Source organism: Manis javanica, chromosome 2 (assembly GCF_040802235.1).
Source record: "Manis javanica isolate MJ-LG chromosome 2, MJ_LKY, whole genome shotgun sequence".
Taxonomy (NCBI): Eukaryota; Metazoa; Chordata; class Mammalia; order Pholidota; family Manidae; genus Manis; species Manis javanica.
Genome location: NC_133157.1, coordinates 167,874,450 through 167,902,114, shown reverse-complemented (window position 1 = coordinate 167,902,114; position 27,665 = coordinate 167,874,450). Strand labels below are relative to the sequence as shown.

At 36.8% G+C, this 27,665-nt stretch overlaps 1 protein-coding gene across 1 annotated transcript; it reads left to right on the top strand.

Annotated features, from left to right (window-relative positions):
* Positions 1–22,688: 22,688 nt before the first annotated feature.
* FABP4 (fatty acid binding protein 4) lies at positions 22,689–26,905 on the top strand. Its single transcript, XM_017677076.2, has 4 exons — positions 22,689–22,846; positions 25,372–25,544; positions 26,126–26,227; positions 26,680–26,905. The coding sequence occupies exons 1-4, from the start codon at positions 22,774–22,776 to the stop codon at positions 26,728–26,730; spliced, it is 399 nt and encodes a 132-aa protein (XP_017532565.1). The 5' UTR covers positions 22,689–22,773; the 3' UTR covers positions 26,731–26,905.
* Positions 26,906–27,665: the final 760 nt, after the last annotated feature.

Here is a 27,665-nt window from a genome sequence, read left to right as displayed (position 1 = left end):
CACAGGCACTGAACAACACACTAGAACAGATGGACCTAATAGATATCCATAGAACTCTACATCCAAAAGCAACAGGATATACATTCTTCTCAAGTGCACATGGAACATTCTCCAGAATAGACCACATACTAGCTCACAAAAAGAGCCTCAGTAAATTCCAAAATATTGAAATTCTACCAACCAATTTTTCAGACCACAAAGGTATGAAAGTAGAAATAAATTCTACAAAGAAAACAAAAAGGCTCACGAACACATGGAGGCTTAACAACATGCTACTAAATAATCAATGGATCAATGAACAAATCAAAATAGAGACCAAGGAATATATAGAAACAAATGACAACAACAACACAAAGCCCCAACTTTTGTAGGACGCAGCAAAAGCAGTCTTAAGAGGAAAGTATATAGCAATCCAGGCACACTTGAAGAAGGAAGAACAATCCCAAATGAATAGTCTAACATCACAATTATCAAAACTGGAAAAAGAAGAACAAATGAGGCCTAAAGTCAGCAGAAGGAGGGACATAATAAAGATCAGAGAAGAAATAAACAAAATTGAGAAGAATAAAACAATAGCAAAAATCAACGAAACCAAGAGCTGGTTCTTTGAGAAAATAAACAAAATAGATAAGCCTCTAGCCAAACTTATTAAGAGAAAAAGAGAATCAACACAAATCAACATAATCAGAAATGAGAATGGAAAAATCATGACAGACTCCACAGAAATACAAAGAATTATTAAAGACTACTATGAAAACCTATATGCCAACAAGCTGGAAAACCTAGAAGAAATGGACAACTTCGTAGAAAAGTACAACCTCCCAAGGCTGACCAAGGAAGAAACACAAAAGTTAAACAAACCAATTATGAGCAAATAAATTGAAACGGTAATCAAAAAACTACCCAAGAACAAAACCCCGGGGCCGGATGGATTTACCTCGGAATTTTATCAGACACACAGAGAGGACATAATACCCATTCTCCTTAAAGTGTTCCAAAAAATAGAAGAAGAGGGAATACTCCCAAACTCATTCTATGAAGCCAACATCACCCTAATACCAAAACCAGGCAAAGACCCCACCAAAAAAGAAAATTACAGACCAATATCCCTGATGAATGTAGATGCAAAAATACTCAATAAAATATTAGCAAACAGAATTCTACAGTATATCAAAAGGATCATACACCATGACCAAGTGGGGTTCATCCCAGGGAAGCAAGGATGGTACAACATTCGAAAATCCATCAACATCATCCACCACATCAACAAAAAGAAAGATAAAAACCACATGATCATCTCCATAGATGCTGAAAAAGCATTTGACAAAATTCAACATCCATTCATGATAAAAACTTTCAGCAAAATGGGAATAGAGGGCAAGTACCTCAACATAATAAAGGCCATATATGATAAACCCATAGCCAGCATTATACTGAACAGCGAGAAGCTGAAAGCATTTCCTCTGAGATCGGGAACAAGACAGGGATGCCCACTCTCCCCACTGTTATTTAACATAGTACTGGAGGTCCTAGCCACGGCAATCAGACAAAACAAAGAAATACAAGGAATCCAGATTGGTAAAGAAGAAGTTAAACTGTCACTATTTGCAGATGATATGATACTGTACATAAAAAACTCTAAAGACTCCACTCCAAAACTACTAGAACTGATATCGGAATACAGCAAAGTTGCAGGATACAAAATTAACACACAGAAATCTGTAGCTTTTCTATACACTAACAATGAATCAATAGAAAGAGAAATCAGGAAAACAATTCCATTCATCATTGCATCAAAAAGAATAAAATGCCTAGGAATAAACCTAACCAAAGAAGTGAAAGACTTATACTCTGAAAACTACAAGTCACTCTTAAGAGAAATTAAATGGGACACTAATAAATGGAAACTCATCCCATGCTCATGGCTAGGAAGAATTAATATCGTCAAAATGGCCATCCTGCCCAAAGCAATATACAGATTTGCTGCAATCCCTCTCAAATTACCAGCAACATTCTTCAATGAATTGGAACAAATAATTCAAAAATTCATATGGAAACACCAAAGACCCCAAATAGCCAAAGCAATCCTGAAAAAGAAGAATAAAGTAGGGGGGATCTCACTCCCGAACTTCAAGCTCTATTACAAAGCCATAGTAATCAAGACAATTTGGTACTGGCACAAGAACAGAGCCACAGACCAGTGGAAAAGATTAGAGACTCCAGAAATTAACCCAAACAAATATGGTCAATTAATATTTGATAAAGGAGCCATGGACATACAATGGGGAAATGACAGTCTCTTCAACAAATGGTGTTGGCAACACTGGACAGCTACGTGTAGGAGAATGAAACTGGACCATTGTCTAACCCCATATACAAAGGTAAACTCAAAATGGATCAAGGACCTGAATGAAACCATTAAACTCTTGGAAAAAAACATAGGCAAAAACCTCTTTGACATAAACATGAGTGACCTCTTCTTGAACATATCTCCCCAGGCAAGGAAAACAACAGCAAAAATGAGCAAGTGGGACTACATTAAGCTGAAAAGCTTCTGTACAGCAAAAGACACCATCAATAGAAGAAAAAGGAACCCTACAGTATGGGAGAATATATTTGAAAATGACAGATCCGATAAAGGCTTGACGTCCAGAATATATAAAGAGCTCACATGCCTCAACAAACAAAAAACAAATAACCCAATTAAAAAATGGGCAGAGGAACTGAACAGACAGTTCCGTAAAAAAGAAATACAGATGGCCAAGAGACACATGAAAAGATGCTCCACATCGCTAATTATCAGAGAAATGCAAATTAAAACTACAATGAGGTATCACCTCACACCAGTAAGGATAGCTGCCATCCAAAAGACAAACAACAACAAATGTTGGTGAAGCTGTGGAGAAAGGGGAACCCTCCTACACTGCTGGTGGGAATGTAAATTAGTTCAACCATTGTGGAAAGCAGTTTGGAGGTACATCAAAATGCTCAAAACAGACTTACCATTTGACCCAGGAATTCCACTCCTAGGAATTTACCCTAAGAACACGGCAATCAAGTTTGAGAAAGACAGATGCACCCCTATGTTTATCGCTGCACTATTTACAATAGCCAAGAATTGGAAGCAACCTAAATGTCCATCAGTAGATGAATGGATAAAGAAGATGTGGTACATATACACAATGGAATACTACTCAGCCATAAGAAGTGGAAAAATCCAACCATTTGCAGCAACATTGATGGAGCTGGAGAGTATTATGCTCAGTGAAATAAGCCAAGCGGAGAAAGAGAAATACCAAATGATTTCACTCATCTGAGGAGTATAAGAACAAAGGAAAAACTGAAGGAACAAAACAGCAGCAGAATTACAGAACCCAAAAATGGACTAACAGTTACCAAAGAGAAAGGAACTGGGGAGGATGGGTGGGCAGGTAGGGATAATGGGGGGGAAGATGAAGGGAGGTATTAAGATTAGCATGCATGGGGGGGAGGGAGAAAGGGGAGGGTGGGCTGCACAACACAGAGAGGACAAGTAGGGATTCTACAACATTTTGCTAAGCTGATGGACAGTAACCGTAATGTGGTTGTTAGGGGGGACCTGATATAGGGGGGAGCATAGTAAACATAGTACTCTTCATGTAAGTGTAGATTAAAGATTAAAAAAAAAAAAAAGAAAGAAAGAAAGAAAGAAAAGGGGGATTACTCCTTGATAGGATAAAACTATTGGTAAATCAAAGATCAACACATGCTTTAAATATCCTTAATGTTGATCACTTAAAGGGTGTCAGATGATCAGCTATGGAGGTACTCTTTTCTGATAATATTCCTTTCTCTTAATAAAAAAAAAAAAAGGCAGTCCCTGTGTGCTGACCTCCAATGAGTTCTGCACAGTGGTATAGAGGGCATGTCAAAGTGTAGGCAAAGGGTCTGTTTGTTTCTATGCAGAAGATCAAGGCCTAGCTTGGATACCCAGAAAATGAACTAAGATACGATATGAGGAGGAGCTTCCGGCATCAGCACTCTCTGGAGGACTAGTGCCGGGGGATGATCATCAAAAAGCCTCCACAGGGATCCAGGCGATGCTGTGGTTGTGGCTGCGTCCACCCCACCGTTTTCTGGACTTGCCATTGGAATGAGGAGGGAGATGTCTAGGCTGACATGTGCTTACAGTGAGACAACGAATTTGGCCGGATCTGTACTGTTGGAACTCAACCAGGAGTTGGGAGGGGTGCAAGTTGTAATGCTCCAAAATCTTATGACTATAGACTATCTACGGTTAAAAGAACATATGGGATGTGAACAGATCCCAGAAATGGGCTGCTTTAATTTGTCTGATTTTTCTCAGACTGTTCAATTACAGTAGGACAATATCCATCATATCGTAGACAAATTTTCACAAATGCCTAGGGTGCCTAAATGGTTTTCTTGGCTTCACTGGAGATGGATGGTAATTATAGATTTGCTTTGTTTATGTCACCGTATTCCTATTATGTTAATATATGTGTGCAAATTAGTTAGTAGTTTAAAACCTATACATACTTAAGGTACTCTACAAGAAGATATGTCAAAGAAATAATCAATCCTCCCATGTTTTCTTCCATATGCTACCTCTATAGCTTTTCTTCTTCCTTCCTAATTACAACCCTTAAATAGAATTTGTGCCTCATATCGAATTTACTGAGTATCATAATTCCTCCAGGTGGTAAAGATACCTAGAGACAAGTGCTGGGCATAGAAGCCACAGGGCATAAATCTGCAAAGAAGTAAAAAGCTAACCTTTGCAAACAATATGGCTTCTCTCTCACTTACCAACTTTACATTTCCCTGTATGGCCCCGGAAGATGACTGGTTAGCCAGAGACGGGTAAGATTCCTCAAGGGAGGAACAACCTAAGACAAGCACAGTCGCAGGGGGGCCATCAGGTGAGAAATTGGGGATCAACAGAGGTGAGGCTCAGAACCTCATCCCCCCTGCTTTGAGAGAAATCTTCTGCATCCGTGGATGTTTTGCTGCCCTTGTCTAGCTTGGATTAATACTTAGTCCATAGGCACACACCTGATCATCTACATTTGCCCTCTTACAGCACTAAACTATGTTTTCTACCTTTATCTTGCATCTACCTACCACTTCAGCATTTTATTAAAAATAATAATAATAATAAAGGGAGAAATGTGGGATCAACATATAAATCAAGTATAAAAATCAAACGAATATTCATATTTGACCTGATTGTTTATAGGTCATAATGCGTGATCAAAACCGAAAGTTTCTGTGATGAATGCCCTTGTACTGTTCACCATGTAAGAATTTATTCACTATGTAAGAATTTGTTCACCATGTAAGAACTTGTTCGTTATGCTTCAGAAGATTGGAGACTGACGAGAATTAGGCTTGAGATGGATTAATGATTGTACATTGAGCATTGACCCCCCTATACTGAATTTTATTGTTGTTAACAACCATTTGATCAATAAATATGAGAGATGCCCTCTCAAAAAAAAAAAATAAGACCAGTAGGTACATTTAAAAAAGAAAGAGACCTTAATGTTGACAATTAGATAATATTAAAGCATGGTCTTGTACCAACTTTAAGACAAGGGGCTAATTATTTACTGCAGTCCGGCACTAAGAATATGTATATCGATGCTTTGGATAGAATTCAGCAGATAGCCCTGATTTAAACAGAGGTGGTGTTGTAGGAGGAAATTAAATACTACTTGCTTCAGTGTCAAAAATACAACTTAATGTGTTCCCGTCTATCTTTGGGGCACCTTGCAAAGAGCTGCATCCCTTTTTTAATGCTCCACTTTATATTTCAAGCATGTTAATTTCCCCTGAAAGCCACAGATTGATTATTTCAAATTAGCATTTTTTTGTAGTTGAATTAAATCTTCTTGCTTTTAGGAAATACTGTATTCTCTTTCTGAATTGAAGGAGCTCTCTAGTCTAGAGACCTAGACACTGGAGAGTTAACTGCATTTAGCTAATGAAAACCAAAGTTCTATGAGTTCAAATCTAGTAGAGACTCGTCTTGAAGTCTGTACATAGCATGATGAAGTCTGTACATTTCATGATTATTCAAGATGCATTTTAAAGTGATTATAAATTTATTTTGAAATGATATTTATATAGTGCTGGTCAACATCATTGTCACCAATAAGCACAGTCCCTACCCTTAGGGTGGGAGTCATAACACATACCAAAGAGAGGTTGTCACCATAAAGCAATGGCTTCCTTGGGCCAAATCAGTGCTGGGACCACAAATGTGTCAAGAGTTCAGAGAAGAAAAGGGAATATACCCAAGGTACGAGCAATCGGTAACAGTTTCACAGAGGGCATGGATTATAGATTAGAGAAGGGGTTGGAGAAGGGAATTTGGGGGAAGGTGACAATGTAACCACAGGGAAGCAGTAATGAATCATCAGTAATGACTGATGAAAAATAAATAAATCATTGATTGGTGAATTTACAAGATGAAGAACAGGCAGAGATAATTAGATCTAGCTTTAGGGGAGGTAAAGTCTTATTATCCCATTTTACAAACAGAACATCATCTGAGGCCACCAGAATATCTGGAAAGGTTAAAAGAGGTGACTGTGTCCTCAGCCCAGGAATTTTTTTCAAACTTTCAAGAGATTTTTAAACATGTAGATTTCTCTGCTCAAACTCTGTGGAGTTTGACTCAGAGATCAATGGAAATCAGCCTGGGATTTCCATTTTTTGAGACTCTCAAATGGTTTCCAAATGTGGGAATCTCATCTGGAAGAAGGTGCTTTGATATAATAGGTAATATAGGAACATTTTGTGCCATATTCTTATTCAAGACTAATCCTGATAAATTTTCATCAACTTACGGTAGAAGAACAAATACTTGGTTTATTCCATCACTGGTATTCTTTATCCATTTTCCTAGTTTTCAAAAATTCCTTCACAGCCAGAAAATGGAGGCCTGCCATCACTGCCCAGGAATTTGAAAAGGTTTACATATATAGGGTCCAGCCTCCTCAATATAACTCTCATGATAAAGGTTCCAGGGAAGACCTGGGAATGCAGAAGAGAGCAAAATACTGAGTCAAAACTCTGGGGTTGAGTCCTGGCTTGCCACTGACTGCTTAATGGTGCTTGCTTAACTATTTGACCCGCATTTTAGATAATTATCTATACAATGGGACCAGTAAGACTTGCACTGATTATGCTACCAAATTATGGAAAGAACAGGAGAATATGTGAAAGATCTCAAACACTATAAAGACCAACACAGATTTAAACAAAATTATATTAAGAATTCTATTCAGGAAACTGTATTTGATTACTAATTAAATAAATCAAATTGCTTACATTTCTGGTTCTCCCTTTATCTCCATCCTAATTCACTTCTCTTCATTTTTCTTTTATTTGCATTAATTCATCAGCCTTCTAACTGGTCTAGTTAGTCACTCCTTAAACTAAATCTCTCTGTATGCAACTAGAATTACCTCGTTGAAATTTGAAATTGATTTTGCAACTAACTCCTCTTCTGGAAAGACATGATGAGTTTCTTGTTGCTGACAAATGCCTTTTCATGACCTACAGCTCCAGATCCACATCCCCTAGATCACTCCTACCTGGCCAACTACCTATAACTCATGCACCCATCTCCACCCTCCCACACATTTTTTTGGTACTAAAACATGTGCTTTTTTTTTTTTTTAATTACCACTTGCATATGCCTGTTCACACTCCTTAGAAAGCCCTTCCCCTCCTCTTCTGTCTGGCAAACTTGTATTATCCTATAATACTCAGCTCAAGTGACACTTTCTCAGTAAAATCTTTCTTGACACTCTGGATAGATTGGTCTTTCCCTAATAATTAGGGACTAAGTACTCCTAGGTTGCACTGGAATTTTCTTTTGAAGTCTTTTCTGGAATTTCCAGGCCAAGTGGGTTGAACAGCCCTATTATTGGTCAGTTTACGTCTCAAAATAAATTCACCTCTTAATCTCTCCAGAAGTAGAAAGAATAGTTCAGGTGTGTTCTTGGGCTGTGTGGCTTAAACAATGGGAACTGTAAGAAGGCTCACATTTCACCATAAGCAAACACTCACCTGCTTTTATACTTGCATATTCTTAGAAGGTCTCTTGCTGGAAGCTTGCCTATTGTTTAACCATGGTACTGTAAAGCAAAAGTTTTGGATGTTACCATTACTCTCTTGAAAAATTTTGCAAAAGCTTCTTTTCGTCATTTAGAAATCAGTAAAATCTCCCTCAAATGTATTCAACAGAGCTTCTTAAGGAACAAAGAGCTTTAAAGGCAATCCCATGGGAGGCTCATTAAAATTAGGAAAAAATAAGTGGTGGGGCCAGACACTCTTGCTCTGTTTGGCATAATGGCATAGTGTTCTGTTTCTGGAGGACTTTTTCTCCCCTTCAACTCCTTAATCTTATTTTAAGTCACATGAACTCCCCCTACTGCAGTCATTAGGCTTAGATTTTGATATGGTGAACAAGACCCAGGAATCCATTTCACTGTTTTTTTTATTTACTTATAATTGTTATTATTATTTAATTCATTCAAAGTTCTCCCACTCAAACAAGTCCATTACTGGACTAGATCCTTTTAAGTCTCAATAAATGTCACACACCCAGGCAGAGGAGCAAGAGGAAGAATGGTGATCCTTGCTTTCCAGGCATTACATGGTTAGCAGGGGTTGTCCTGCATTTCTGAGGCAAATGAGAGGGCAGGTGGAAAAGGGATCTGAGGCTCACCTGTCATGCATAAAGTGAGTAAGTGCTCTGGTTATCTGTAGTGATCCTGCTCAGGGCCATCTCTTAATAGTAAGTAGGTTGTGGGTAGGACTTTCTTTTTTCATCTTAGCCTCTTTGCTTTTCAAAATCTATTCATGCTAATTCAATTCAATAAAATGGCAACTCCGCAGTCCCTTTGTAATTACACTAGGCAAGATTTGTGACCAATTATTGAAGCAGTAGAAGAGAAATTTACCAGGAGGGCAATATTGGTCAATAGCTACTAAATCTGATTAGTGTCCAACCCCCAGAAGGGCTCTTGCTACCTTAGGACTCCCCACTCAACCCTAAGCCTTCAGGTCTCTGGTGAGATGAGGCCTCAAAGACTATTTAAAAAATTCCCCAAGCTGGTTAGATATTAGTTAAGTTTAAGAACCACTTGTCTAGTGGTATCTCACAGGGATTCTCAAAGTGAGCATCCCCCGAGGGGATTATAAAAAGTACAGATTTGATCTCCAATTCCAAGAGATTCTAGAATGGGTCTAGAAATCAGCATTTTTAACAAGACTCCAAAGTGCTTCTGAAATGAGGGGCCAGTGTACCTCACTTTAAGAAACACTGCTCCAATCGGGGTTTGGCAAAAAAGGGAGCAGAACAGTAATGACTGTGACACATCTGAGAGCTTCAGCAGCTGATGTACCAGTCTCACTCCAAATGTCTTCCCAAAGCATCAGAGCAGGACGGCCACTTATGCCCTTCCTCCTGGTCGATCTTAGCTGCTCCTCATTGCTTTCCTTGCCTTTGGGGTCTCCCTGACTTGCCTGCCTCCCTTTCCCCACTTGGATTCCAGCTCCAGCTTCTGCAGTGCTGCTAGGATGACTTTAGTTAAAGGCAAATTGAGCTTCTCCATGACTTAAAAATCTCCTAACTAACTTACCCATACCAAATGCAGACTCCTCTGCACAGGCTCAGGTACCATCTGTCATGTAGCCCCTTTGTACATTTCCAGCTTCACCTTCCATCCTGAGTCGCAGAGTATGAAGAAGCACCGCTGCCTGCAGCCTCCTCTCCATGACTGTTCAGTGGATTCCAACTTTCAACCTTCAGCTAAAACATGACTCATCCTGTGAAGGCTTCTGTGACCTTTTTATGTAGAATTATTATTTCCCCTGAATCTTATACATACCTGTAACAAAGCACTTATTACTCTGAATTACACTTATTTTAAAGTCTAGTCTCTTCAGTAGACTGTAACCATGTTTAATATCATTATCATTAATATTAATAAAAGTAAAAGTAATAGTAGCTATTATATATTAACTAATTATTACTACAAGTTTGTGCTTTATGCTTTATATGAATTATCTCAGGTAAGCTTTTTAATACCTGAATAAATGGGTACTACCTGTAGTAAACAGCAAGCTAGTATTAGAACACAGCTTTCTCTGATTGGAGAGTAGACATTTTGTATTCAGCAGGCGTTTAATAAATATTTGTTGAATGAATAAATTATTGATGTATAAATGAATAAATATGCCAACTTTTCAGAAAGTTTGCTAATTACTAAGTTGTGGCTGTTGCTGATGACAGAGTGATCTCTAAGTGTTTCCTGGACAGTATTTCTATTTGTGGAGAGGGCAAAAAGGAGGCATTGGAAATGGCTTTTATTCTCTCAAAATTGCTTCTTTAGCATGCCTCAAAAGCAAATCTAGAAGACAGACATTACTAATAAAAGAGGTGTGTGAACAAATACACAAAAAAAAACCCTTAAAAGCCTGGCCAAATGGGGGAGGGTGAGAACCATGCATAGTTATTATGACCTGTTTAGGTCTTGGATGGCCACTGCACCCCATCCCATGGCTGAGTCCACTACAATCTTTGTGGATTGTCAGCTTTGCTGTCCCCAGGAAGCACAGGTTGTCTGGGCCTCACCTGGGGAGAGCATTAGCATGCCCTCTGATCTCGAAGCCCAGGCTCCAGAGTATCGGTGTTGATTCTGTTTATTGGGCTTCCTTCTTGTTTCTGCGATCTGGGGCCTACTTTGTAGACTAGTTCCAGTGATGAAATCGCTATCTTACCCCAGAGGCTGAGACTTGTTTTATGTTAGCCTCCTGATCGACTCCCAAGTAATGCCCATCACTGGGATCCTGCTGCCTCTGGGAGAGCCCCACCTGACCATGCCTGCTTGTCTTGACCTCTGTATGTGCCATCTGCTGCAGTGAAAATGGCACAGCTTTATAGATACCTGGTCTGGTCAATGGTGGACTACCATAGTCCACCAGCACCCACCTAGGGTTTGCAGGACCTAGACTAGCAGGTAAGCTGAACAGGCACACGATGAGGACCACATCCATAATCCTTCTAGGGATATTTATGATTAGTTTTTATTTATGATTTACTGTCTTAGCAGTCACAGAGTCTGGGCAGAGGATCCAAGAGACAACCATTGAGAAAATCTAAGGAGATACTTAAATGTGTCCAGTACAGATGGAGAATATTATAACTATACATTGGACTATAATTTAGGGAAAGTAAAATGTCAATGTGGAAGAGAGCACATGTAAAACAAGTGAACTCTGTTTTGATGCTGGTTGAGTTGGTACCTATGTGACTCTGAGCAAGCCACATAACATCAGAGACCTATTTCCCCATCCATAAAATAAGAGAATTCATTAGAGGTTAGAGACAGCAGCATTGTTCTATGACTTTTTAAATTATTTTTTTTTGTCATTGTAAAATTGTAGTGATTGAAGAAATCTATGAGGACAATTAAGAATAGTATACTTTTTGTGTTGCATGAGGGATTAAAGAACATTTTTGGCAAAATTAACTTTAAAACATCCAAAAGCTGACCCTATATATTACATTTTATGCGTTCTCCTATGTACTTAGACTCTTTTCATTTGCATTTCCAAATCATGTTATTAAGCAAATATCAAATAATTAAAAGGAATAATGTGCTTTTAAGAAAATCTCTTCACTAAGGATTTGTGTTCCAGATATTTTTGTAGCTATGAAATAGGTTTCACTCTTGACTATGATTCTGTGATTTTTGAATAGAGTGTTATTTTGAATAAAGACAGTATGACAGTATACATGTACAGAATAAAAAGCATGGATATAGGAACTGAGAATGTGTCACTGGCTTGATTTAAAATAGTCCATGTTCTGTAGTTCTGAGGAACTCAGAAGTATGTCAAAGGACACGGGGAAAAAAGCCATTTGGAAATAAATGAGGACAATGATTTGGGAGGAAGCAAGAATGACATTTGCAGAATTTTGCAAGAAAACTAGGAGAAAGAGCAAGAGCTGGAATAGCTGCTTCCAGGTTTTAGGGCAATCAGGAATCAAAACCCTGGTGAAACTCACATGAAGGAAAATTTCACTTTGGCATTCCTGAGAATGATTAAGCTCGTGGTTTTGCCTGCTAATATTGAGAGGGTGTTGATTCCTTCCTTTGACTAACCCAAGGAAGACAAGGAAACACATTTATACAATCCAGACACAAAGCAAAAAGGAAGAAAAAAACAAGGACTTCAGTTTAAATGTTTTCCCTGAACCAAAGCTCCTTTCTTGAGACTTTAATAAATAAACAATTAGAGAAATTCTAAGGAACATAAGTATATTCCAGGGAGTACCTCGAAACAACACATAGATTAAAAATACCAACTTCAATGATTGTTTGAAAAAAGACAAGGTTCAATGCATAAATGAATTCACAACCTCCACAACATTTCTGCCAAAATACTAAATGATTTCTCCAGGGGGGAGAAAAAGGAGATAAAGGAAATGATTGAAATAAAAATAAACTCATGTCCAAGTAATTCATGATTCTTTGCACACATAGGAAATGGTTATTCCACTCAGAAATCATCAGGGTTGATATGAACTGTATCAAGTGAAATGGTTGCTACCTGGAGTTTTTCATTTACTGATATCTGGCACTAGAAGCAATTTCTAATAGAGCTATTCAAAGGAGTTTTTCAGCATTTGTATTCATTGATATGCCTTTGAAGAATGGATTTTGTCTTTATGTAGATTAAAAATTATTCTTGGTAGAATCCTTGCTTTGGGCAGTTCTAATGATCAGGAGGCAGCCTCATGGTGCATGCAACCACGGGGAGGTTATGGAAAGGGCAGTCGGTCCCAAAGGTGCCCTTTTACACATGGATGTCAGAATGTGAGGAAATACAATCAATCCACAGTTTCCGGAATTCTAAATTAGATTTTATGGTAGATTTTTCAATTTCCACACTGAAAGAACTTGTATTATATAAATGCATTTTTGACTATCATTTTTATTGCAGAGTTGCATTTAATTTGATTAGGCTACCCAGTTCCTGACTGATAAACCTATTCCTGCAACACAGTTTTTAATATGTGCAAGACAATCTGTAATATTTACACACCAAAGAAAATAAGCTCCCTGAGAGAATTGGAATCACAGTAAGTCTTTATATCCCAGAAAAAATGCAACATTTCAAGCCTTTTTCCTATACTTCTCTAATAAAGAAAATCACGTCCACTGGGAATTATAAGTGCAAATTCCCAGGAGGCACCAAAGGCAAAACCATACTTTGCAAGGTCTTGATTGGTCTTGAGAGAGTAGTTATGACCAAAGTAGAGTCACAATATTTCTCCTGACTCATTATTTGAAAAACATATGAAAATATGTGATTGAAGGTTGTATATAGCACCTCTCTCCGACTGCAATTTGAAAGGTTGGATTATCTCTCCTAAGCCTGCTCAAGAGAAATTACTTTAAGCTCTTCACTCATACCTTTTTTTTTTTAGCAGAAGATCGTGTGCACTAATGTTTGTTCATAATGTTTCTTATTTTCTCATTCAATCCATTTGCCGTTTCTAAGCCAGGCCCTTGATGATCTTGTTTAGACAGTTGGATATTCATTTTGTCACCAAATATGTGTTGGGTGACTTTTGACTACTGTGGTTCAGGCCCTTTGTAGTGTTTTGGCTCTGAGTTCTAGCGTGAAAATTTGTGTTCCTTTGTCTACCTTGTGCCCCTGTTGACTATTTCAAATGACAAACCCCATTGAAAGCCAATCCCATTTTAAGCCAGATCCACTGAGAGGAAATAGGTGATCTCATTCACTATTGTTCAGAGCTTAAAGAGCAAAATGTCTTTGGAAAGACAATTCAGTGCTGTGTATCAGCATTTAGAATGTGTACACCCATTGGCCCTTCAACTCTACCTCTAGGCATTTATTTTATAGAAATATTAAATAAAAAGACAAAGATAAATACACACAAGAATGTTTACTAAAATTATTTTTTAACAGCAAACAGTGGAGGTATTGGTTAAAATATGGCACATGTATAAATGGAATACTTGGAACAATTTTTTTTAAATGAGATTTAATTATATTCATTGACATGAAAAGATAACCATGATATATTACTAAGTGGACATGAAAATTATGGAAGAGTATGTATATACAAAGTCTTCACATATTATCCAATGTTTTGAATAAAAATTCACATTCATCTTCCATGTTCGCATGCACATAGAAAAATGACTGAAAGGATATTCATGGAATCATGGAAAGTGATGATGTGGATAGTGGAACAGTTATTTTATTTTGTCCTCTGTATCCATGTTGCTTAAATTTTTTGTATCAAGCTGTATTAATTTATTAAAAACACCAAACGTATTTCCATTTGGGGATGAAAATTTTCCACAGTGAACAGAAAAGAGTATTAACATGGTATCATCTCTTGAATATAAAAATGTCTTGTTCTGAATTGGATATCATGAAAACCTATTGTTAATTTCATGGATTTCTATGGTCTCAAGGCTAAACTTTCACTCCAGAATCATTGCTGAAGCAAACTCAGTACTGAAACCAAAGGTGACTGTCAGTAAGGCTATTCTACATTAGAGAAAAATTTCTAATTCTTCTCAGTCCAGGATCACATCCCCAAGTGTGTAGCTTGTTTTCTGATACTATATTATTATTATTATTATTATTATTATTATTATTATTATTAATTACTACTACTACTGCCACCACCATTACTAGCTGCCACATGCTGAGTGAGGTATATGCTAGGCAACCTAAAAAATACTTGACATCAAAACTGCTAATTTAAACAATACCAAAATATAGCTTTCCAATTTCATAGATGAGAAAGCTGAGTATGATAGAAATGAATTAGGTTTGCTGAAGGTCACAAGCTAGTGAACAGTGGAACAGAATTTCAACACATCTTTACTCCAGAGCTCATGGACCTTTCTGGTAGAGTAACACAGTTTGTAAGGCAACCATGAAAATGTTACAAGTATGTTGGCGTTCTTGGATAAAAATTTTTAAATAATGACAAAATTTTAAGACATGATAGTATCTTTATAGCATAAAATTATTATTAAGAATCTTGGAGCAGGGTAATAACACTGGCTAATGAAAATCTTAGCCAGCCATTGAATAAGGGCAGGACTGCACATTTCACCCAGTAAGAGAGGATTTTCGTCAAGAGGGAAGTTAACACCCAGATGGCAAATACAGTTGACGGATGCTTGACATTTGTGCTTTCTTACTTGACCAGAGTTCACAAGGGGAAATCCCACAGCAAAAGTGCCTCCCAGAAAGAATACTCAGTGTCTCCCTGTGATCAAAATCATTCCTGGCTGTGCTGCTTCTGTTCTGCCTCTATCAACAAAGTTACGGTTAGTGCCTATTGTGGCATCTGCTACTGTCTGGTGTTTTCATTCGAGAACATGGTTCACATTTTGTCTACAACCTCAGGGTGCCCATGTATTCATCCTAAGCACACACTTCCTTTCTCCTTTTCTCCCTCTTCCCTACTCTCTTTTTTTTCTTTCTCTTATTTTTCTATTCCTCCTTCTCCCTGAACTCTTCTTCCTTCTCTCTCTTAAACATTTTTTCTTTAGTGACTTCTATGAGCAGAAATGGTGCTTACTATGAGCCTGAACTGCCCTGGATGCACAGTCCCTCCTCTTCATGAAGCTCACAGACCTCATGTGCCTCCCTTGCTTGTTTTAGTCATTTTTATGCCAGAGTGTCAAGCACAGTAGTGACTGGCACTTATTAGACATCTAATGAAAACATTTCTCTTCTATATTTAATTTAAATATTTATTTATGTAATTTAAATCACTCAAGATGTGTGCAATTTTTAAACAACACATAAAATGGAAACTATCTGAGATGGATAGAAGTGAGGTCATGAACAGAAGTCTAGAAGAGATGGGTATGCTCATTCCTTGTGGACTGAAAAGATTAAGTAACAGTTTGCAGACCACTGCAGCTGGAGGAAGCAACTGTTTCTCCTGTTCCACAGTATAGACCCCACACCTGAAAATTTCTGTAGGCTGTCACAGTTCTGAGGATTTAATCAGGATCTTTTTTTAAAAGCAGATACTTCCAGTAATATGACATTATCTGTCACTTATACCTTAATAAGATCTCAGTCATCTGATTGATTTCCTTTTAATTCGACAATGAGCTATAGAGAACTACCACATAGCAGAATGCTAAGTCTGGGTATCTGAGGATGAATGATACAACCCCTACCCCCAAAGAGTTTGTAGCCAGAAATTAGAAGGGGAATAACTTAATGTTCAGTGAACACAAGAGAATGAACATGTGTGTGTGTGTGTGTGTGTGTGTGTGTGTGTGTGTGTGTGTGTGTGTGTTTCTGTCTGTCCCCCTGGACATTTTCTTGGCAATGTCTTCTAATATCACAACTGGTTCATTTGTACATTCCTTTCTAGTTTACCAAGAATTTTTTCACTTTTGCTTACAGCAATGAGATTTGCTTTATTAAATAAAGATGAAGCAGGGCCCACTCTACATTAAGAAATCCAGCTCTTTAGTTGGTTCCTACTTGTGCCTACTATGCTATGAATGAATTACCCCTTTTATGGGCAAAAGGGCAAGGGAAGAAGTTACACAAGAAGCCACAATACAAGTCTGTAATTAGCCATTACCTTTTTAACTGATGCATAGCTTCCTGGCTTTCTTTTTCCAAAAGCATTACCATTTTGAAGTTAAAGAGGCAACAACAAGTTACTGTGGACATGTGTTCAATGAATGATACACAAACCACTACAGGGTTACCTTTCCTTGTTCTCTTAAGTCTAGAATAGGAAATGTATAACAACTCTCGTATTAAATGTTCCCAATAATTTGTTGGTGGGGGGGAGAATCAAATAAAATATGCCTAATTTTCATGCCAGAATTTCATCTTAAAACTCTAACATACTCCAAAACATTAATACTACATTAACATAGGAACTTTCCTTCAATAAAAGGAGAGCTTTGGCATGGCTCTTGCTTGACATATCACACACATGCTTTGAAAACACTTCCTCTCACCTCAGCTTTCTCTCTACTCCTCACTCTCCAGAGATGGGGTATGTTTCCTCTTCAACTTCAAAATTGTCAGAATAAATATCCTCATTTCCTCCAAAAGAAATAAACACTTGCAAAGGTTAGAGGGACACATTCCCTGGAAGCTGCCCACGGTAGAGCAAAGTTCAAGGCAGCGGGCCTGCCCAGAGAGTGCCTGTCGTCAGTCGGCATGCGTGTTGGGAGCCGGGTCCCCAGTCTCCACATTTCCAAAGCAAAGAGAGGCTCTGGTCACTGAACATGCCTTCCCTATGGCCTGGAGGAAGGAGTCTGCTCTGGTGCGTGCATTTTCATGCTGTATTTGAGTATTTTTGAATAAAAGCATAGTCACTACTGAAGGAATTCCTTTCATAACAAAGGCAAATGTTCTCCCATGGATCTAGCTTATGGAGACCAGGCTCCTCCAAACAGCAGGAGTATCTTACATGCTGCCTATTTCATTTTTCAATCACTTCTATTGCTTTTCCATCGCCTCACCTCATTACATGTGCTCAGCCCCTCACCATCTTTTAGCTGTTGCCTTGTCAGGGAGTTTGCGTCTGTTTACACTTCCTTTTATAATTCACTCCTCTTAGTGCCACTATATATTTGTGGAACACAGATTTGAGCCCCTGGCTTTGTTAGATAAAACTCATACACAGTCATTAAGCATGATCATGTAGTCTAAACCCATACCTCATTTCTTTTGTTAATTAATGCGATAATTCAGCAAATATTTGGTGAATGAATAAGGTACTAAGAACTTCAAGTCATGGATGGGATAAATTTCAGGATGGAGATGGAGGTAAAGAATGAAGGAAGACTGGGGACAGGATGATGGTGCCACTTATCTTGTACACATTATATACTAATAAAAGATGCTGAAAGTGTAAAAGGAAATAGAGCAGCAAGAGCCTCTTGTGGGAAAAAAAGAGGCTGTATTTAAAATGACTGTCCAATAAAACATCTAAAAACACTTTTGCTCCCAGGCTAGCAACTAGAATGAGGACTTGGATCATTAGAAAGAGGCAGAAATTATGTCTTATTATTATATTCCCTCACTGCACCTGGCACAGTGCCTTGGATATAAGTTTGTGAATAAATTTTGTGGAAACCTTTGCCAGTGTGAGCTTTATACAATGAAATTAGGGTATGATTTCTACTAGTTTTCAAGAAATTTGATTTTACCTGAATTCTCTTTGTTAATACAAAGGGAGGATATTCTTCAGAGTGTTGAACCCAAGGTTGTATGAAGTGAAATTGTTTTGTAGTGAATCTCCTTATTGTGTGCCACAGTATTCACATAGCACTCCATCAACATTGTGGTGAAAGGGGACAGTTACTTAATGAGGGAACATTCTGTGTTATCCATGTAGCAAGATTAAGTCTTAGGAATTGAGATAATTCATGGAGGAACTAGGCAGTTGCTCAGTTATGCTGCACAGCAGATGCATAAAATATGAGGTATGGGCATCTGCCTCAAATCTCTGGACAGCTTATTATCTAGAAAAAAATTCTACTTTATGTGATACATAACTTAGTGGACATGTGCATAGAAAGAATATTAGCATTCCATAAGATGCCCCAGGAGTTTGCAGCATAAACTGAGTTGCTTTTAAAGACAACACCCCTTCACGTAACTCTGGCAAGCTTCTCTTGTTACCCTACACAACTGATAGCATGAACTTTCTTCATGTAGACCCAAATACTCTCTCACATGTTAATTCTTTCATTGTTATTCAAGTTAACAAAAGGTCCTGTTCTGTAGATGACTATTATTCTTGCTTATAAAAATCATTAAAGGAACTAGTGGTTGTTTCTAGAAAATCTCCACTGTGCCATTTCTCCAACAATACCGGGCACTAAATATGTTGATATAGAATTATTGCTGATGCAGTTTTACAGGAATGTTGCTGGACTCTCACTAACCTACCTAATTAAGCTTTCCTTCGTGTATTTTATTGAATACTGAATTACTTGACATCCATCAGTAAACAATCATGATGAAAAGTCCCTGCCTTAATTGAGCTTGAATTCTGTTCACCAGGAACATATATCTATACATTTATCATGGTTTATAGCAACATATTTTCTATAATTCATCATGGTTTAGTGGTGGTGGTGGTGTTTGGGTGAAACTGTCATGAATGGGAATGGAACCAACACCTCCTGCTGTTCCCTGTGTTTGTACCTTTGATCTTTTCATGGCTATTTTCTTCTCATCCTTCAGGAATGAGCTTAATTGTCCACCTCCTTTGGCCTTCCTGCACTGCTCCATTTAACCACGCCCACAGAAGTCATTATCAAATTACCTTGTTCTGTTTTCTCTGAAACACATCACTACCTGATGTTGCTTTATTTATTTATCTCCTTGTATATTATCTTCTGCAGTACCAAATGTAAGCACCATGAGAGCAAGCAAGTGCCTTGTGTGGCTTGCTCATTATTGAATCCCCAGTGGCCAGCAAAGTGCCTGATACATATGTTGAATAAACAAATGAACCTTGGTGTCACTGTTATTCTAAAACAGCACTGCCCAATAGAAGCATAACATGACCACACGTGCAATCTAAAGTTTTCTAGTAGTCACATTAAGAAAGTAAAAGAAACGTGTTCAATTAATTTTAGTAATATATTTTATTTAACCCAATACATCTAAAATGGGGTCATGTTAACATATAATCAATGTAAAAAGTTTTAATGAGATATTGTACTTTAAAATATATTGTCCTCAAAGTTCAATATGCATTTTATACTAATAGTGTACCTCAACCCTAACTAAATTTTCTTCTGAAATGTTTGAGCAACACTTAGACTTCATAAAATAGATAATTAAAGAAGTAGGTTCACATACTCAAGTTCTTCCATACAATTTAAAAGTTTTCCAATACTTGAATCAGGATTTCTTAAATTTTAATTAAAATTAAGGAAAATTAAATATTCAGTTTCTCAGTCACACTAGCCACATTTCAAGTATCTGAGAACCATATGTGACTAGGCTGCAAAACAGTCCAACTCTAAAAAAAATGCTAAACTGCTGTGTTACAGCACACAGGTTACATATCAAATGTGATAATCTTTTGAAAATCTGTGTTAAGCAGTTTGTTACTAAAAGTAAGCCATCAATATATATTTTGAAAAGTAAAACATTATTCACAGACTGGAGAAAATATTTGCAAAAGTCACATCTGATAAAAGACTTTAATTTAAAATACACAAAGAACTCTTAAAACTGAACAATAAGAAAACAAACAGCCCAATTAAAAAATGGGCCAAAGACTTATATTCACCTTTCCCAGAAAGATGTACAGATGGCAAATACTCGTATGAAAAGATGTTCCACATCATAGTCATTAAGGAAATGCAAACTAAAACAATGAGATGCAACTGCACACCTATTAGAAAGGCCAAAATCTGAAACACTGACAACACCAAATGCTGATGAGAAGGTGGAGCAACAGGATGCTCATTCATTGCAGGTGGTAATGCAAAATGGTACAGTCCCTTTGGAAGACAGATTAACAGTTTCTTATAAAGCTAAACATACTATTACCTTATCATGCTTTTTGCTATTTACTCAGAGGAGTTGTAAACTTACGTTCACACAAAAACCTGCACATGGATGTTTACAGCAGCCTTACTCCTAATTGCCAATTTTGATAACAACCAAGATGTCCTTCAGTAAGTGAATGGATAAAAACTGTAGTATGTCCTAACAGTGCAATATTTTGAACAGTGGAATAAAAATAAATGAGCTGTTAATGAAAAAACATGTAGGGATCTTAAACATATATTACTAAGTAAAAGAAATGAACCTGAAAATGTTACATACTGTATGATTCTAACTGTATGACACTGTAGAAAAGGTAAAACTATGGAGATAGTGACATAACAGTGGTTGCACTAGTGGGAGAATCGGGACGTGTGAGGGAGACGAATAGGCGAAGTACAGAGGGGTTTTAGGGCAATGAAAATGCTGCTTGATAATATAATGATGGATACAGGTCATTACACTGTACAGGTCCAAACACAGGAATAGTGTGAACTCTAAGGTAAACAACAGACTTTGGGTGATCATGATGTGTCAGTGTGGATTCATCCTTGATAAAAATGTATCATTCTGCTGAGTGATTTTGGTAATGGGTAACACATGTGGGGAGCAGAGGGTACATGAGAAATCTCTGCATTTTCTTATCATTTTTGTTGTGAACCTAAAACTTTTCTAAAAACGTCTTTAAGAAAAAAAACCCCAAAGTAAACCATTATTAATTTCGAACATTGTCAAGTTATCCCTATATTGAAATTGATTGCTCTTATTTCCTTGTTCATGGGGAAACAGATGAATTTATAATAGTAGGCCTACTGAGAAGGGTAGTATCACCACAGTCTGTGTATCTATTTAACAATCCAGAGTGGATGTTATTACTAGGTCATTAACAAAGGCACCAATTAAAATTATTATTGTAACGTGACTCTATCAGGCTTTTGTAATAACTTGCTTGTCTACAGAAAACTCTGTCATTTGCAGAATCCTGTTTCAAACATTTCTGGGAAGCCCTCAGGATATCTACATGGGTGTGGGAATCAATCATGTGCTCAGCACATACTGTTTAGTGGGTTACATAGTGTAGTGAATCATTACTCTGAAATATTTCTCTTTTTCTTTCCTAACATCCGAGTAAATCATGGGAGTTTGTTGTACATGTGAACATCTTCCATCATTGCAGTATGCTGTGGGGATACTGAAAACATTGATTACTTTGGAAAATTAATCTTGCAAATTATGCACTATGTAAGAGAAGGAAATAATATTTTGATAGCTTGTGACTATAGCACTTTTAATCATTTTCAAGTAAAACAACACTTCAGATCTGAAGAAACTTAGAACTCATATTATAGTTAAGGAACTAGGTGAATTTCCTCAGTATGGGGAATATGTTGTGGATTGGGACCTATTTTTTAAGGGGTCTGTGGGAATCAACATTAAGCTCTCATTTAAGGGATGGAAAAACTGAGACTAATTTATTATTTGTTAATTAAATCTACAGCCCAGATTTCTGGTGGATAATTGAATTTGCTTTTTATTTTTCCTTCATGCAAAACATTTGGAATGAGAACCTGGCATGCTTTAAAATGCCATTACTTATTTTGTTGTAATTGTCAGGTATTTCCTGAGACAATACTGTCCCAAAGAGCCTTTGCAAGATTCTTTATTTAAGAACCTCCAAGGTAAATCCTTATGTTCCTCAATTCAAAAAATCATGTAAAATTGTAGTTTTAATAGAAACTCCAGGAAAGGAAGTCAAAGTTTATCCCAAGATAATTATCTTACTCTACACAGGGATAGATATGTATGGGAATAATAGAAGGAAACTCAATGCACTGAGCAGAAAACTGTCAAAACAGGAACGTTTAAAATATTCTGAGGGCTAAAATTAATCTGTGCTCTAAGTCCAATGTCCATTTGCCAGGGAGAACCAAAGTTGAGAAATTTCCATTAAAACATGACTCAGAGGGAAAAATGCAGAAGCTGGTTATGATCCAATATTATTGTCCATTGGTTATTCCTAAGATCACATGTTCTGGGCATCTTTAAAAGGAAGTTATCTGGACTCAAAAGTCATTGCACTTTCCTGGAAGCTGCAGCATTTTTCACACCTTGAAACCCTAGGAAGCCCACAAAATGTGTGATGCCTTTTTGGGCACCTGGAAACTTGTCTCCAGTGAAAACTTTGATGATTACATGAAAGAAGTGGGTAAGAAAATGTGGTGTGGGGTGACTGGATTTATAACTTTTTCTCTGAGGAAGAGGGGTTTATGGCTGTTTTTCACTCTGAAAGTATTGGCCAGATAGATATAAAATGCTGCTTTTTATATAGAGGCACCACAAGCATCCAATGAAAATCACTTGTTTCTAGAAACTCTAGACCTGTCACAAATAATGCTTCCTAAAGGTGAACCAATATGAAAAGGGTCTAAATGGAATTTTTATGTTCTATAGACACGACAAGATTTTATTAGGTGGCTAAACTTGGGTATCTTTGTTCTACTTGCCTCTCTGCATGTTTTTCTTTATTCTTTCTTGCATATAAAATGAGCAGTAAGTTGGAAATACAGCCATGTTTATTTTTTACTATGCAATGATTTTTCACTTGAAACCAAGAGCACTGTATTTCTCATCTTAATGTACTTTTTAAAGTAAATATATGTTAACCAATTATTGTCTCACTGTTAATCCATCCAAATGTGTGATTGTTTTATGGGAGACAAAAATCTTAATTTCACAAAACATGTTCCTTAAAAAGCTTTAATATTTCTTTGGCAAGGAATTACATGAGATGTCATAGAATTATCAAATAATTTAAAATGTACATAGCATAACTCTTCTTCAATAATGGAGTCTTTCAGGTTTTTGGTTAGATTAACATTAGATTCTGCAAATGTTGCTGGTGTGTTGTGCCAACATGCCTCAGATAATCATGGTGGTAAAGCAAAGTGGGGAGGGAGGCTGGTTCTGACTCAGGCAGCTTCTACCTTGAAAGCCCCTCTCCCCACACACCGCTGCAGGATAAAGCCACATCCACAGTAAATTGAGGAAGAATTTTTACACAATATCTTTATCAAGGGTTAGGATTTAATCTCTTAAGTATCAAGATTTAACCTTCTCCAAAATCGTATGGTGTATTTTTTGCTCATTTTAACTACTATTTTCTTTGTTTATAAACAAGACAGAAATCAGGGACTTCAGTGTGAGACCTAACTCTCTAGAATATCAACTAGTTGTAATTCAATAAACTAATTCATCTGTGCTGATATAGAAATGCCAGAATTTGAGGCTATTTTGCTATTGACTTTTAGAAACATTTTACACTTTTAATATTTATATTTACATTTTTATACCATTGTGTTTTAAAATTATAAAGTGGGATGAAAATGAAAGACAATAGGATGTCTCCTGAAATTAACTGCTCTAATTGATGATCATAAGCAGTATTGCCTTCCTCAGTCAAATAAGGATGGAGTTAACCAAGTGGAGCATGATTTTTTCCTAGGATCAGCCATTCTGGATTTACATTCCATCATGCATCCATTCAGCATCTGACTCACTCCATGTGTTTGAAGTATTTTGTAACAGAGCCAGGACTGGATGAAGCAACATATTACCTTTCCACCTGTGCCCACTTTTCACACAGGCATCACTTGTTTTGTATAATAATTCTCTTTCTGTTTCACCCACCTTTCCATTTCTAATTTCTGGTATTGTTTGGCAGCCTTTAGTTAAAGAAATGACTTAGGTTTATGTACAAGTATTTAAACAATTCACATATCTGTGACTGTCACAGATTCTGTATGAAATATACAGTGACAGCAAGTTCCTGCTGTCCACGTCAGGTTTTAAGTTGTTCTTCTTTTACCTTACACAAGAAAAAAAAATCCTTTTTTCTTTTCTGTTTTGAAGAGGAGTTTGCAACTGTGTTGATTGGGAAACAAAGTGTTGATTTCTGAACTTATTAAAACAATGATTTCCTAAATTTTGAAGTTATCAGAATTAATGTTTAGATCCTTTTTAATAGTTTCTATAATTTATTTGGTATAATATCACCATTCTAATAAATAATATAAGAGACATTTTTCCTTATAGAGAAATTAATCAAAATCTTCATTTCATGGTGGAGTAATGTAGAAAGTCAAGGAAACTAGCCTTGGCAGCAAAGGCCTTGAAATGTGATTTTTATAAACCTAAACAGAATTTTTTTTAACTGAGTAACTCTTTATTGGTCCCCAAAATCCTATTGAGAATTCTGTATTGTGGATAAGATCATTTTTGTTATCTAAGAAGGAAAGGTCATAGTGCTCCAGGTGTTTAATGAATTGAGTAAAATGATATTTGCTACCCTAATGGTTGAATTAATTTGAGGGTGAAATTACTTTTTAAAAATGTATATATTCCAGAAGACTTAATCTTTGTATATATCCTTGTTAAAAATTAACAGTGAGTCTCCTGAGTTAGTTATATGTGAAACCCAGAAGGGGAAATTCAGACCCCATAGCTAATTATGCCTCGCATGGATTTTTTTTTTAGTATTTAACTGCTTTACTTACTTTAGTAGCTGTTTAAATGAGACCTTTGAGAAACTCACTGGTGTTTCATCCCTTCATGCACAGGCATACCCACCTACATATACCTGCAGCTGCAGTAGCACACCACAGCTCTGATTTAGATAAAGATGTGAGAGAAAATTATAAGCCTGACTTAAAAAAAATTTTTTTTCAACTGTAGGAGTGGGCTTTGCCACAAGGAAAGTGGCTGGCATGGCTAAACCCAACATGACCATCAGTAGAAACGGGGATATGATCACCATTAAATCAGAAAGCACCTTTAAAACTACTGAGATTACCTTCAAACTGGACCAGGAATTTGATGAAGTCACTGCAGATGACAGGAAAGTCAAGGTGAGGAAGAAGAAGTTGGAGCAGTAAAAACCTGGTTTCTAAATGGCTGCTACCTGCATGAAGCCATTTTGTAATAAAAGGAGGAAAACTACTTTAATCATAGGCCAAAGATCCCTGATGTCCTAGATTTAAACCATGCTGCCTTCAGTATTTAGGTGGTGAATCTTCCCCTTTATATAACATTTTCTTATTTAAAAAAATGATTAATGTAATTTATTTGTCATGCTATATAGAGAGTATTTGAAATGAATTAAAGTAACAGCAATGTTAGAGAATGTTTATAAAGAGTGGAAGTAAAAAAACAAAAAATCTCCGATAATACTACCATCTCAACATAAATTTATTATCTATATTCCTTCGTATTATTTTTTCAAATACATGCTTATATAATATTCTAATCATAATTTATATGTAATTTTGTATGCTGTTGTTTTTGACACTCATTTTTTTCTTGCAATATATTCTAGTAACTTAGAATTACTAATGACCTCAAAATACTCCTTCAAACAATAGTGTTGTATTTTCTGTTCTCTTTTCCTTCACCATATGCAAATTGCAATCATTTTTTATTATGCCCACAGAGCATCATAACCTTAGATGGAGATACCCTGGTACAGGTGCAGAAGTGGGATGGAAAATCAACCACTATAAAGAGAAAACGAGTGGATGACAAACTGGTGGTGGTGAGTGACTTCAAGCTATTTATTCTAGATTCTACTGCTAGTTCATTTTATAATCATTCTATCTAAAGAAACAGGTAGTCACCCCTGTGTATGTAAATTAAAAAGGTGATTGTGTTGGGAATATGGTTTCACTCTAGCAAATGCCCTTCATGCTTTTAAGCTCAGCCCAGGCATATTGTTCCCAGGGAGTATTTCCTGACCCCTAAGCACGTGTCATATTATATTTTTGCTTATATTTCTCATTCATCATATACATTGTAAGGTTCCTTGAGGGGAAGACTTGAATCTTCTCGGTCTTTTTATCTCCCTAACTTATTACAATATCAGGTGTATGTAGAAGCCCAGAGAAAATGTCTTTCAAATGACTATTTTTTCCCTCCCAACACTGAAGGAGACAAATAAATTCTTGGTTTAGTCCCATGACTGAACAAGAATTTTTTTTGTGTATTTAGGAATGTACCGTGAAAGGAGTCACTTCCACCAGAGTTTATGAGAGGGCATAAGCCAAGAGACATTGAGCTGGACTGAAGTTTGCATCGAACTCTAAGACATTCTTTTGGATATATTGGTCAAACATGTGTTGTTATTTTCTACTAATTTGCAAAAAACTGATTGCCTACTGAACAGAGTTTATTCAATGTGGTTGTGTTGGTTAAATAAAACTTTTTAGATTTAGAAGGTGCTGTGATGATTTATTCATTATACTAAATAATTTTACTCATAATTCAGTGAAGGAAATAGAAAATTCTATTTTTCTCTGTTTCTGGTATGTTATATGATTTTTTCATAATAATCCAAGGTAAAAAGAAATATTCATGAATTTTCCATTGTCTTATGTAGAAGATGACAAATTTTGCTATTGCTGAGTATGAAATCCTTCTTTAGCATGTCTGCAGTCAAGTAATTCTCAGAGACCCGAGGTAGTTTTAAATAGAGTGAAATTGTCCACAGCCAGCTGGCCCAAGTGCTGTCATTTCACACCTACCTGTCCTAGAGCACTGAGAGAGAGAGAAAGAAGGAGAGAGAGAAGTAGCAAGAAATGTTGTAGGAAAAGATTTCTAAGCTATAATTTTTAACCTGGACAAGTTTTGGTAAAACAAGCTCTCCCTGGAATCTCTCAAGAATTAAGTGCAAATAATCCCATAATATTCACTCCAGAAATGAGGTGAAAACTTTGGAATGAGTCATAATGCAAATGTCTTTACACTGGTTTCTGAAATATTCTTTCCCTTACCAATTGAACTTTCAATTCAAATAAAATATTGAATATGTCTTGGAACATTTTACTCAAATAAAATCTGCGTGGAATCATAAAATCTCCATGGGACATAAATGATAAAGAGGTTTTCCAGGTAAGTGTGTGTGTGTGTTTGCACCTGCGTGTATGAGAGTTGTATTTTCTGTGCTTTGTGGAAACTTTGAAACTCTGCTTTACATC

Coding starts and splice junctions, on each gene's coding strand:
- FABP4 (XM_017677076.2), top strand. CDS start 22,774: ATGTGTGATGCCTTTTTGGGCACCTGGAAACTTGTCTCCAGTGAAAAC. Junction 22,847..25,371: donor TGATTACATGAAAGAAGTGG/GTAAGAAAATGT, acceptor TTTCAACTGTAG/GAGTGGGCTTTGCCACAAGG. Junction 26,228..26,679: donor TGGATGACAAACTGGTGGTG/GTGAGTGACTTC, acceptor TTGTGTATTTAG/GAATGTACCGTGAAAGGAGT.